The sequence below is a fragment of the Thunnus maccoyii genome, chromosome 14 (assembly GCF_910596095.1).
Source record: "Thunnus maccoyii chromosome 14, fThuMac1.1, whole genome shotgun sequence".
NCBI classification, from domain to species: Eukaryota; Metazoa; Chordata; class Actinopteri; order Scombriformes; family Scombridae; genus Thunnus; species Thunnus maccoyii.
Genome location: NC_056546.1, coordinates 9,739,915 through 9,752,198, shown reverse-complemented (window position 1 = coordinate 9,752,198; position 12,284 = coordinate 9,739,915). Strand labels below are relative to the sequence as shown.

Below are 12,284 nucleotides of genomic sequence, written 5' to 3'. Positions count from 1 at the left end.
CGTCCTAAAGTCTGTAAAGGATGACGTCATTCTTCTTCGCTTGATAAGTCAACTTACAGGCTCATTACCGCCACCTACTGGACTGGAGTGTGTAGCAGCAGATTGACATGAATAATAATGAAAATGATAATGAAAATGTTTCTGCAGAACCCGTTTCTTCTTCTTCCTCTTAAGTATACAAATGTTCAGTATATTCATCATTATTATTAAAGGAAAACCTTTAAAACAATTTTTCAAGTCTGCATTAAAACAATAGTCAGGTGCCCAAATGAACTCGTGACACATGTTGTTCTTGCTTCATACTGGCCAAAAAATGAGGGACAAAATCCACAGCCCTCCTTCCGTGGAAAAAAGGTATTTAAAAGTTAATTTCAGCCCTCCACATTACTCAAATCAAGTCAATATCTTTAATAGTCTTTTTAGTGCCAAATTTCCTCTTTATGTTATGATCCTTCCACTGCAACTGAGCAGAAAAACACTGTCCGTCGAGACACAAAGAGGGAATTTTTTTGCTAAAAATATTTTAACTATGGAAGATATCCTCTTTATTTGACTAACTCAGACAGTTGAAACCTCATATTAACTTCATAAAAACTTTTAAATATATTTTTGCTCAAAAAAGAGAACAGTGGATTTTGTCCCCCATCAGTATGAACAAGGAAGAATGAATCATTGTAGCAAGCAAAACCTGTTTCAGTGTTTATACAGGCAGCTGACAGACTGTAAGACTGTACCAATAGTCATTTTAAAATCAATGTTCATTGCACATCTCAATCATTTGCCACAGAATTTCAGATTTTATTCTGTATGTGCTGATGTAACTCATAGTTGCATCATGTAGATGATGCAACTATGGCTAGACTACAACTTTCTGCTTCACTTTACTAACTTTACTGGGATTAAATATATCAGACATTAGTCATATGATAATTGTTTGATTTCCTGCAACTGTTAGTGTCTCACAACATCCCCCCTGTGCCCCTCTTTGCACTTTCACTTCCTTTAATCAGCCACCGCCTCTCAAATGTCAGACTGTCATTTTATCTCTACTTGTCATAAATCAGTGTTGATCAACTTTCCAAAAAAATCTGATTTAGGTGAGCAAGCTCATATGTGAGATGCCATAATTTTGGTTTATGTATATGTCCATACATATTTAGAATAGGTATACAGGAGGAAAATAAGACACGATGAGCAGAGATCTCTAAGCAGATGTTGATATTTATTCATAATGTATAATTAAAATCAAAAAATACATCAATATTTCTGTATAATCTTTTTGACACTTCCTCCGTTGTCTTGAAATGACTTTACAGTGTCTGAATACTGGGGTCTAAAAGGACCTAAAAGCTCAGGGGCTATGATCAAGAGCCAGAAAAGGTGATTTGTGTGACTATGTTTTGGATAAATTAATCCTGAAAGATGAAATATTATGAATTTAATTCTACAGAAAACAAAGGACCCACAATGCAAACATCTCAGTAGAGAATAAAAAGCCCTCAAACCAGAATATTACTTGGAATACTATTATTACTACTAGCTAAATACTTCTGAAAAATAATATTACTAACACCCAAACACTAATTTAATCATTTTTTCCCTAATCCTTATCATTGGCATATTATTTTCTTTTAATTAATATATTTAAATGATATATAAATATCAAAAGGAACTAAAAACATCTACAGCAGCTGTCTGATGATTGCTAAATATCGTTACACTCTGCCCCTGGTAACTGATTATGCATCAACATGAGCAACCAATCAGAAATTTAGTTTGAAAGAAATCCAGCCCAGAGTACAATTTGAGAGTGTTGGTTTTCCCCGCCTGTTACTTTCAGTTCCTCCTGTCTGTCCGCAGAAATAAAGGTAAAATCTCACTGAATCCCTCCATTTGCATTTGTGGAACAGCTTGTTGGAACCTCACCAGAAACAAAGTACAGTATTATTTCTGTGTGTGTGTGTGTGTGTGTGTGTGTGTGTGTGTGTGTGTGTGTGTGTGTGTGTGTGTGTGTAAGTACATGTGTAAGTATGTCTGTATCAGTATCATTATATTTTTTGTGTTTAAACACCTGTGTTAAAATGTATGTGTGCGTTTCCAGGTCTGTGTTTGCGTGAAGATGTCGGACCCCGAGAACACAACCCAGCCTCTCCTCAGCCCTCCCAGCCAAACAGCCATCAATGTAGGAGCATCAGGACAGAGGTAAGGACTGTGTTTGTCTTTCTTTGTTTATGTTTTAATGGGGTCCCAACCACAGTAGACCCATCACAGTATTGGGTCCAAAAAACAATTAAACCATTTAAATTAGTACAAGAGAATACTTTGATGAGATCATAAAAAAATCCTGATAAAAAGATGGAAGAAAGAAACATTTTTGATGTGTCACATAGAGAGAGAGAGAGAGAGAGGAAGAATAACAGAGAAAATGTGAGTTTCCTGTGATTTTACCTAAGATGAGATTGAACTGGACTACATTTGAATAGGTGGGGCCAGATCGTACCAACCTATTTACAACAAACTACATGTACTCTCACTTTACATATAACTATGATGTAAAACATGGTGTTTTGTTTTGTATTTTTATGTAATTTCCTACTTTCCAAACAACCAGTGGTTGGCATAAAAATCAATTGCATTTTTTTTTTTTAAATTACATTATTGTTATGAGGTAATGCAGTATCACACAATAATAATCACTAAAGTAATTGATTACCAATCTGTAGCCAGTTCCAAGAGCCTGCTGATAGATTTTCATGTTGTATGGAAATTAATATAACTCCTAAAAAAATAGTCTAAAGCATGTATTTAAAATTTGTCAACAGTATTATATTGTAAAGTATACATGATTTTTAGAGTAATAAAACCTGTATGGTCCCTTAAAAGGGTTTTTCTTTTTTTCTATAGGTAGATGTCTTCATAGACCATATTGTGTTTAAAGACTTAGAGGAAAAAGATCCTGATTGGAACATTACAAAATCAATACTGTATTTAATGACTTTTAGTACCAAATTATTACAAAATTGACATACCAGTTAGCTGAGATTAAAGCATATCAGAGAGGACGTCATTTGGATAAATGCGATTTTCCAAACTCCTCTTTGGTGTGAGTTAACAAGGGAAAAGGCAGATATGAAAAATTCCCAAACTTTCACATAGGAATCTGCTTGGCAACAGCTGATTTCATCACTCAGTCTTTGATGAAATATACACTACGTAGCGTGGCTGAGGTTCCTGTTTTAGAGAATTCTCCGATTCTCGGCCAAGCATCAGCCTCTACGATGTTCCTCATAATTTGCATTCCTCACCTTTTTCTTCTCTGACTCTTGATCAATATTTTTGGCCCTTTTTTGACCAAGAACTGATACTTAAACAGATAAAATGACTAATGATAATGTTTCCTTTCATATTAAATCTCAAGACTTCTCTCCTTTTTTCACTGTTTATCCCTCTGATTCCATTCCTTCCTGCTTTCCAGTGGCCGTCCCACTCGGGCCTATAAAGTGGCATTTATAACCCTGTTGGCCTGTGTGCTGATTGTGGGCCAGTTTATGATCGGCTTCTTCATGTACCGCCAGATGAATGACATCAAATCTCTGGAGGAACAGAACAACGGCCTGAAGGCAGAGATGACGAAGGGAAGATCTGGTGAGGATGCCAAAATTAATTCAAATTAGGAGGGATATAGAATACACTGTTGGCATTTAGCGCAGTGTCCTACACTACAGAATTGATAAATAACATGATAGAAAGAGAGAAAAATAAACAGTAACAAAGCATTTGAAATCAGTAAATCAGTTCAGGGGACTTACATGCAAACCAATTTCTTCCTCTTTTTTCTAAATCTAAATCCTAACTGAACCACACACTTACTGGGAATGCATGGGACTTTCCCAGTAGACACAAAAACATAATTGAACTTTTTAGAAAATTGATACAATCCTTGTCAGTGTTTAAAACAAGCTGTGTAGGGATGACTTTCTTTGGGTGTTAGACTGGATTTAAATATCTATTTCTCCTCAGCAGTATTCTTCCCATTTCTTTCTGTTGGGGTCTAACTTATCAGTATGTTTTTCTACATCTAACACACGCTGTCTTCTGTCTGTAGATGTTATGCCTGTGCGGATGCACATGCCCATGAGTGCCTTGCCCGAGCTGATGGATGACTCTGTGGATGAGGTAAAAGAGCCTATTACATGATTCTTAAGGTCGATACTAAAATCAATATTGGAAGGTTTGAGAACTTTAATAAAGAGATATTGATTGATATTTCTTTTATGTACATATTTTAACGAGGATCCCTTAAATTTGTTTTGTAAAGAATTGTAAGTTATACAGTATATACTGAGCGGGACACTTTGCAGTTGTAAATTTGACTTTTTAGTGCTCTCTGGTGGACAAACTATCTTTCAGATAGTTTCTTGTGACTTACTAGTCTTACGATACCAGACAAACGGAGATCTCCGCCTACCGAAGTCTGGGGATTTCTAAATGCACAGAAGTTGCTTGACCGGCAGCGAGAATGGCCACTAACAAACCAACGCCCCTTACATTTTGTCAAGGACACACCTTACTGGAAATGATGCTCTTCCCCCATTCTCCTCCATAGTCAACTGCATGTCACCGCCCCAATATGACGGGCTGCCCTAAAGACTTTGGATTGGTTCTGCAATGCAGTTGTTTTTTTTTTCTTAAACCCTCTAATTGTTTCCACCCAGTTTTAACAACAAAAGCTGGGAGATTGTCCTCAGTCTCTATGAGCGAAGCGTTTAGAGTCTAGTTACTTATCAGCCGACAAATATTCTGATACTGATATAACAGTCTAGGAGATTTCTCAGTCAAGCTCTAGTAACCATTGAATCCATTTTTTTTCTACTGCAAGTTCCTATCACACATTTTTTTTTAAAAGTCCAGCATTAATACGGTGACACTGATAGTTGTGTCTTGTTCCTCTTATGGATTTAATCCCATTATTTTCTACTAAAACAAAGCTCAGGATGTGGATCGTTTTCTTATTTCTGCTTTCTTCCACTGATTGTATTGCAGGAGGCTTCCACTGGAGCCCCAGACAAAACAGGTATCTATGAATCATGTTTATCCTATCTAACCATAATAAGAATTCATGGTTACAATTACATCCTCCTTTTTTCCCCTCCCATGTTAACACTTTTTTCTCTGACATTCTTCTTCTCCATTTTCCTCCCCCCACTCGCCCAGTCCCTCAGCAGGCCACCGAGTGCCAGCTGGAGGCTGCTGGTATGAAGGCCGTGCAGGTGCCAGGTTTCCGCCCTGTCTGTGACTCACGCGGCCTCTACCGGGCCCAGCAATGCTTTGGGAAGCACTGCTGGTGCGTGAACCCAGTCAACGGGCAAGAGATCCCTGGATCCATGACCATGGGAACTGCCAGATGCAGAGCAGCTTCCCTCATTGGTGAGACAAGATAACTGGTCAGAAAACCTAATAAGTCAGATTTATAGAGATGAAGATTTATAGATAACCAGAAAAAAACTAATTGTGACAATATTTGCAGTTTTGAACCAGAGTTTTGGTACGTTGTATGTTTTAAGTTAATATATGTAGTACTTTGACTAAAAACTTGTACTTAAGTTTTATTTTACCAACATTATGACAGCTAAATTTCATGGAAAATCACCCTTTTCACTGATACCACATGGTTACACTTTTGCTTTCCATACAGCATATTTGATGTTGTTGCTTGTTTGTTATTTAGCTGAATATCTCAAATCATATCTCAATATCTCATATCTCAAGTAGAATGAGACTGAATCATACTAACAATGTGGTTATTTTGGTCAAGACTGAAAAACTTTAAGAACCTGGGCTACTATGTATTCATACTTCTTTCTCTTTAGGTGGCATGAGCAGTGTGCTGACTATGCCTGATCTTGATGCCTGAAACTGAGGTGAGTACCACACGGTGTTCCTGATTCACATTCTCTATGTATACATGAATATCTGTGAGCCTCATGCAGGATGTGATTATATGCCTTTCAGTTGAATTCAATCCAATCAAGAAGTTTTTTTCAGATCTTAAACATTTAAAAACTTTTGGAAAGTGATTATTTTTAAAGGACATTGCTAAAACTTTAAATTGATTGTATTTTCCATCATCTGTTGTCTGTTTCTTGGTACTTGCAGCTGATGGGAATCTCCTCCAGTGACCAGCGGCGATTCAGCTCATAATCATGATATTTTACCATTTTGTCAGCTTATAATCTTCATATTTGTAGGACTTGATAAGCTAATGGAGTTTTATATACTACTGATAAATTACCAAATTATAACTTCTTGCTACCATCTTATCAATTTATTGCAACTCATCTGAAATCAATATTATATGGACAGCAGTAACTTTTGCTATTGATGCTTATTGATCATATGCTTTCATCTTTCGGCTTTTAAAGGCTAGTAAAAGTTAAGGATTTAAAATACTTTCTTATTGTTTTACAGACTTAAAAAAGGTTTTATTCAAATTTTGTCCCATGTCAGTTTGATAAAAGGAACTAATTTTTGATGTTGGGAAGTTTGTAAAGAGCAGTGAGTTGATAAATAACAGCATGACAAGCAGCTAGTGTGGGCAGAAGGCATTAATACATATAATTTTTGTTTGTTTTGGCAACATGTAGATATAGGACCACCAGGCCTTTAGATGAATTTAACCAAAAATCCTGCAGATAAACAGTGTGGTCACCTGGATCAGCGAATGTTTGGCTAAAGTTAAAAGGATAAAACTGTTAAAGCATTGACATATTTGGCACAACCAGAAACCAGTTCTGAGACAACTGTTAACTGTATTTTTTCCATTTATTTGAACAACCCAAATAAACCTTTTGAAGACAGTTTGAATGGTTTTCATTTATAAAATCACAACGGGATTTCAAATAGCGAAGTTGAATACTCCGGGATTGATGTGAAGGAGCGAATACCCATGACAACAAGTCAGTTAGATTAGCCAGTGAGACAAAGCACCATCAACTGACTCGTCGTCTTCTACAGCATATCAATGTATTAAAAGGATGGTATTACCTCAAACAACAAGAGAAAACATGCACAGACATAATTCAGGAAATTAAGAAACTAAAACCATGAAATATATAAGAGCAGCAACACAATGATTGTCAATAGGCACAAGTTGTTTCTGGGTTCCAGTTACCAAACATACAGTACACATAATTTTCTGATAGACTTTCCAGTCAACGTGAAAATAAAGACAGACGCTCAAACTGAACACACACGTTTTCTCCTTAATGACCTTTTTGTGTAGTACCTGTTACTGCACTGTGCACATAAGCTGTGTTCATTTGAATGGTAGCAATAAAGTAACTGGGACAAATAATGTTGCTGTCATGTGAAAACGTGGATTGCAATAGATTGCACAGGTTTACCCAATAAAGTGCACAGTGAGTGTATATTGTAGTGTTTAAATGTATAGATCGGTATATTTTTTTTAAAGAATGATGGTTTTAATTAGACAGAGACATATTGTGAAATACATAGCTGTGTATTTCATGGATGGGTATAAACCCTATTTGTGGGTTTAAATCATAAGGGGGACGAAAATGTGTGTTACTTTCCAGGTTCTGCACCTAAGTGAAACATCTGACCAGCAATATTAAAATTCAATCTCATGCATATCTGCTATATTCTGAGGTTTGCTACTGTTATGTTGCAGCAACAGCATTTTTTTCCTCACTTTTACAATTCAAAAAACCCTTACAGTACATACAACACATCAACATATGATATAGACACCATATTTAAATGAGTAAAACTGTCACTAAATCACTGAGATGCTTTGACAGGTTTTGATGTTTATGGAGACAAAAATGAACCTCATTGGTTGTTGTAAGACAAAGTAACAGCTTTAAATCTCTAAAATTTCTACAAGTGCAAGAGATCAACAAGTTTCCAGCATAGAAAATAGGCAGCCAAATCCCATCAGGAAAGGCTATTGCACACATGGCATGAGATGATAATATCAAGTCCGGACCAGAGTAGGCACTCTAAATACATATTGTACATAAAATACTTTAACTTCCCTGTTTTGATAAAACTCCCAAGTGCAATAAAAACTACATCTTACAACTAAAATTTCACTTTGGCGTACGTTTTGTCCTGATAGACTACTGTGTTTCCCAGCTCTTGCAAACTAAAGTCAGAATGACTTTCTTTTAGCAGTGTGAGGGAGAATATATAGTGAAACATACTCCTTTTTGAATGGAGTGTAGAAATGTTTACAATCATTAAAATGACAGATATCTGACATTCCACAGAGAAGAGGACTATAATTTAAAAGTAGAAATGTTTTACCAAATACAAAATTAAGCTAAAACCACATGAAAGGATGTGCAGTTACCTGCGAAGGACAGATCACATGACACCACAGACTTTGCTCTGACACCTGAGAGCAACGTGAAAACTAACGAGAACCATGAAATGTTTTGACAGGTTTTGTGCAGAGAAGCACCATGAGATGTGATGTGGGACAATTTTTACATGCTCTATCTTGAGCATCTACCAAAAATTAGTTAGGGCTGCTGTGATTGATTTCTGACCACTAGAGGGTAGAAGACATCAAAACAAATCTCTAAATCTCACATGCCTCATGTTCAACAGACACCTAATAAGGACAAATTTTTATAAAGCACTAACACAGCACATGCAAAAAGTTCTTCTGGGAGAAACTCAACAATCTATATGAATAGTATAAGAGAGGAGACATGTTTTTCTCCTTTAGAAAACAGGTGAAATAGCAACATGCCTGCCCCTCAGATGTGGCTACTGGTTAGTCTCATTGTGTATCAAGAAATCCTCGGAAAGCATTTAGTCCCAGGTAAGACAAAGTTGGGGCCAGAAATCAATAATAGCAGCTTTAACTTTCTTTTTTTTTTTTTCCAAAATGGTAGCAGTCTATCTGAATTTCATTCATTGACCAAATTGGAAGGACATATGGGTATCATGTCTAATGATTAATTGCATTTGTAATCATTTTAGTATATGCTCAGACTATTCAAAATGCATTACAGTCACCCCTTTTCTATACTCAGGTGGCTCCTTACTCTACATGTTGGCTTGCAACTTTAGAATTTGACTATTTATCCATCCATGTGGAAGGAGAAATTAATAGCTGTTGAAACATCTAAAACTTTTTCCAAATACATACAGTACCAGTCAAAACTTTGGACACACTTTCTCATTCAAATGAACGGGAAGGTGCGTCCAAAGTTTTGACAGGTACTGTGTCTGTTCCCGTATGCAGCTGTAAAGGCACCCTCTTCTTATTTTTCCTCCCGTCTCCTCACTTGCGTCCTTCTTTCAGATTACGGATGTAGTCTTTGATGGTGTTTTCAATGTTGGGAACGGCATAATTTTGTGCCGCATAGATTCCTGTACACGTTCCAACAGCAACACCTAGCAACGCTGAGGAGCGTAGCCTAGCAACAATGTACCCAGCCAGAAAACCTTTCAGGAAAGGAGAAGCCAGCAGACTGCCACCCTGAAGAGGTAAAAGGAGAGGAGAGATTAGAACTGCTATTTTGTTGTTAATAGGGTGGTTTTATATCTACATCTGAATTAAAGCAGTTTTCATATGTTTTTTTATAGCTGCCTGGTCTGTGATCAAAACTCAGGGCTGAATAATCTGAGCCTGAACATGTTAGAGCCTGTGTGTATCTTACTGGAGGAACCCCAGTCTGTATCTCATCCTCGATCCGTCTCTGGATATCCTCCAGCTGATCCTTCAGGTCCCCCAGGTCCTTGAGCTGGCTCAGAGGATCCTACACACACACACACACACACACACACACAGAGAGAGAGAGAGAGAGAGAGAGAGAGAGAGAGAGAGAGAGAGAGAGAGAGAGAGAGAGAGAGAGAGACACACAGCAGTTTAGTGGACATGACCACAGTTTCCTAAACATTGAGTACATTTAGCTAGGGTAAAATATTGTTTGGGTTTTTAAGGTGGCAAGAAAAGGTCAACGTTTACTAAAGATCACATCTCCTAGTAAATTCTTTATAATATGAACAAGAACAGCGTCAGACTCGAACAAATAATTGACATTATTGGACCAGTCAACAACTAGGACCTGAGATACAAATGTTTACAAATATGGACCATTTATTAACAAGTTGCTTCTAGGCTTATTTCACCCATCAACTGCATTTCTTAGTGGGAGACACCAAGCAACATTCACCTCTAGGCCAACTTATTCAGATTAGGCATAAACTTTATGTTGCCAGTAGTGAATATGGAACATGTGTATCAAAACTAGCTCATTTAGTTATTAACATTGATGTCACTGATGATTAACATATTATGAAACGTGTAAACACAGTGTATGATGTTTCAGGACAATAATAGAGAACTCATTCTCAACTTTAAAGTCTGTCTTAAAACAAGACTAGGTCAAAACCTAGTATATGGCTGGACTGACCATGTATGGTCAATGTGTGAAATTGGGGTGGTAGTGTCTATAATGTGAATTCCTTGATATTAAATGTTCATCTGCAATTTTCTTTAGTGGTCCCAGTAATATGTGCTGGTAAAGGGTACTGAAGTAGCATATCACATGACATGGTTAAGCTTTGTTTGAGTCAAAAAAAGGTTATAAATGCAGTAGCAAGAACAATTCTTTCTACTCATATCTTGGGATGTTTGATTTGAAAGAGAATTTTTTAAATTCTAAATATAACTATTCAAATGACCTATCTGTTAACTCCCCCTGCTCTTTCATCTGTTTCATTTTGCGGATGTCTCTTGTTTTTCACTCTGCATTGAGTGCTTTGTCAGAGAAATGGTTATTTGGGGTGCTTTAACTGTGCCTCATGCCTTTATACGCCTTTTTTTACTGCCTCTGATTATGGAGGCTACGGTGGAAATTGTAAATTACAGTTTTGACAACATTTCAGGTGCACATTCAGGAGGCTTATCTCCATCCCGTTACCACAGTTACAGTTAAATCAAGCGCACCTGTACAGCAGCCGCCCCACACCGAACTGATATAACAGCTACATGAGTCACATGTTCTACCAGCAAAACTAATGTTGTAATGCTGTTGTTCATCATTTGTGATGTGAAAACGTCAGTGAAATAAACAGCTTGCTTCCTGGTATTAGTTCAGTTATAAAATCCAAACGCACAACTACTTGATTTGACTAATTTGGACGGTTGAAGCTTCATATTACTTTCAGATAAACTTTAACATACATTTTTGCACAGAAGGAAGCTGTGGATTTTGCCCCCCATCACTTACACTGTAAGTGCATTATGAAGGGATCTTCTGGATCTTCTTATGAACAGGAGGAATGATTATGTCAAAAAAAAACCTGTTTCAATGTTCATTTGGGCTCCTCACTGTTGCTTTAAGACAGACTTGAGAAATTGTGAACCTGTCCTTTAATCTTACTTAAAGACAGGATACGTTAGGCACGCTGGGATGTTTTCCACATAGTCCAACTGAGTAATGAAATAATGTAAGTCACGTTTTTCTCACCACCAAAGGTAAACAAACGCTCTTAGTTCTTACTAACTTAGCTAATTTAGCATTGGGTTAGCAGTTAGCCACCAGTTCTCCCTTTTCTTTTACAGAATGTTAATGTAATGTGTGATGTAGCTTATATGTATTCACAGCACTGTAGAGCGTTAAATATATTAAAATATCTCCAACAAATCAAATTATATTGACGTTAACTTAGACTAGTTTAGCTGAGAATAGTTCAGCTAAACTTACACCAGAGTGCTATGTTGCGATAGCATGCAATCTGTTCTACTACCTAAGCTAACATCAACAGCTAATGCTAATGCTAACGTTATCTAATGCCTCCTGAATGACATAATAAGTTAGGCGGTTTGTTATAACCCCAAATATCTACAATTAAAGCAGCGTTAAACGTGGAAAGCTGAGGACACCGACCTTGTCATTAGCCATAGCTTCACTTGAGTGTTGTTGATGTTTCTCTTCTTCTTTTTCTTGTAGCTTTGATGAAAATGAAAAGCGTGCTGCCATCTAGTGGTCACTTACGGACCATGCAGAGGTGGTTTTTAACTATTCTTCATAATTAGCTGTAGCCTAAAAACTTTCATTAAGGCATAAATAAAAATGAAAAAACGTTCAAAAGACGTTTTACTATTTTTCTCACAGTACAAAATGACATACTGTACGTGTGGATACTGTCTCAGAGTTACGATAATTGGACAGGACTTCAAAAATTTCCCCACAACCACTTAACCGGCAGACAGCTCTCGTACTCTCATAGGCCTCATTAGT

General features: G+C 36.9%; 2 protein-coding genes across 3 annotated transcripts; one reads left to right on the top strand and one right to left on the bottom strand.

Moving 5' to 3' along the window:
* The first annotated feature begins 1,774 nt into the window (after positions 1-1,774).
* On the top strand, positions 1,775-6,857 carry LOC121912027. 2 transcript variants are annotated; one of them, XM_042434065.1, is made up of 8 exons: positions 1,775-1,868; positions 2,102-2,202; positions 3,476-3,645; positions 4,106-4,176; positions 5,044-5,074; positions 5,215-5,427; positions 5,871-5,921; positions 6,157-6,857. In XM_042434065.1, the coding sequence occupies exons 2-7, from the start codon at positions 2,120-2,122 to the stop codon at positions 5,912-5,914; spliced, it is 612 nt and encodes a 203-aa protein (XP_042289999.1). In that variant the 5' UTR covers positions 1,775-1,868; positions 2,102-2,119; the 3' UTR covers positions 5,915-5,921; positions 6,157-6,857. The 2 variants fall into 2 exon arrangements, with proteins under 2 accessions (XP_042289999.1, XP_042290000.1); XM_042434066.1 differs by having other exon boundaries at positions 1,852-1,936.
* Positions 6,858-8,981: 2,124 nt separating this feature from the next.
* Positions 8,982-12,010, bottom strand: LOC121912029 (SLC35A4 upstream open reading frame protein-like). The gene is made up of 3 exons (XM_042434067.1): positions 11,931-12,010; positions 9,696-9,794; positions 8,982-9,514 (listed from the first exon to the last, which is right to left on the bottom strand). Exons 1-3 carry the CDS (start codon positions 11,943-11,945, stop codon positions 9,317-9,319), a joined length of 312 nt encoding a protein of 103 aa, XP_042290001.1. The 5' UTR covers positions 11,946-12,010; the 3' UTR covers positions 8,982-9,316.
* Positions 12,011-12,284: the final 274 nt, after the last annotated feature.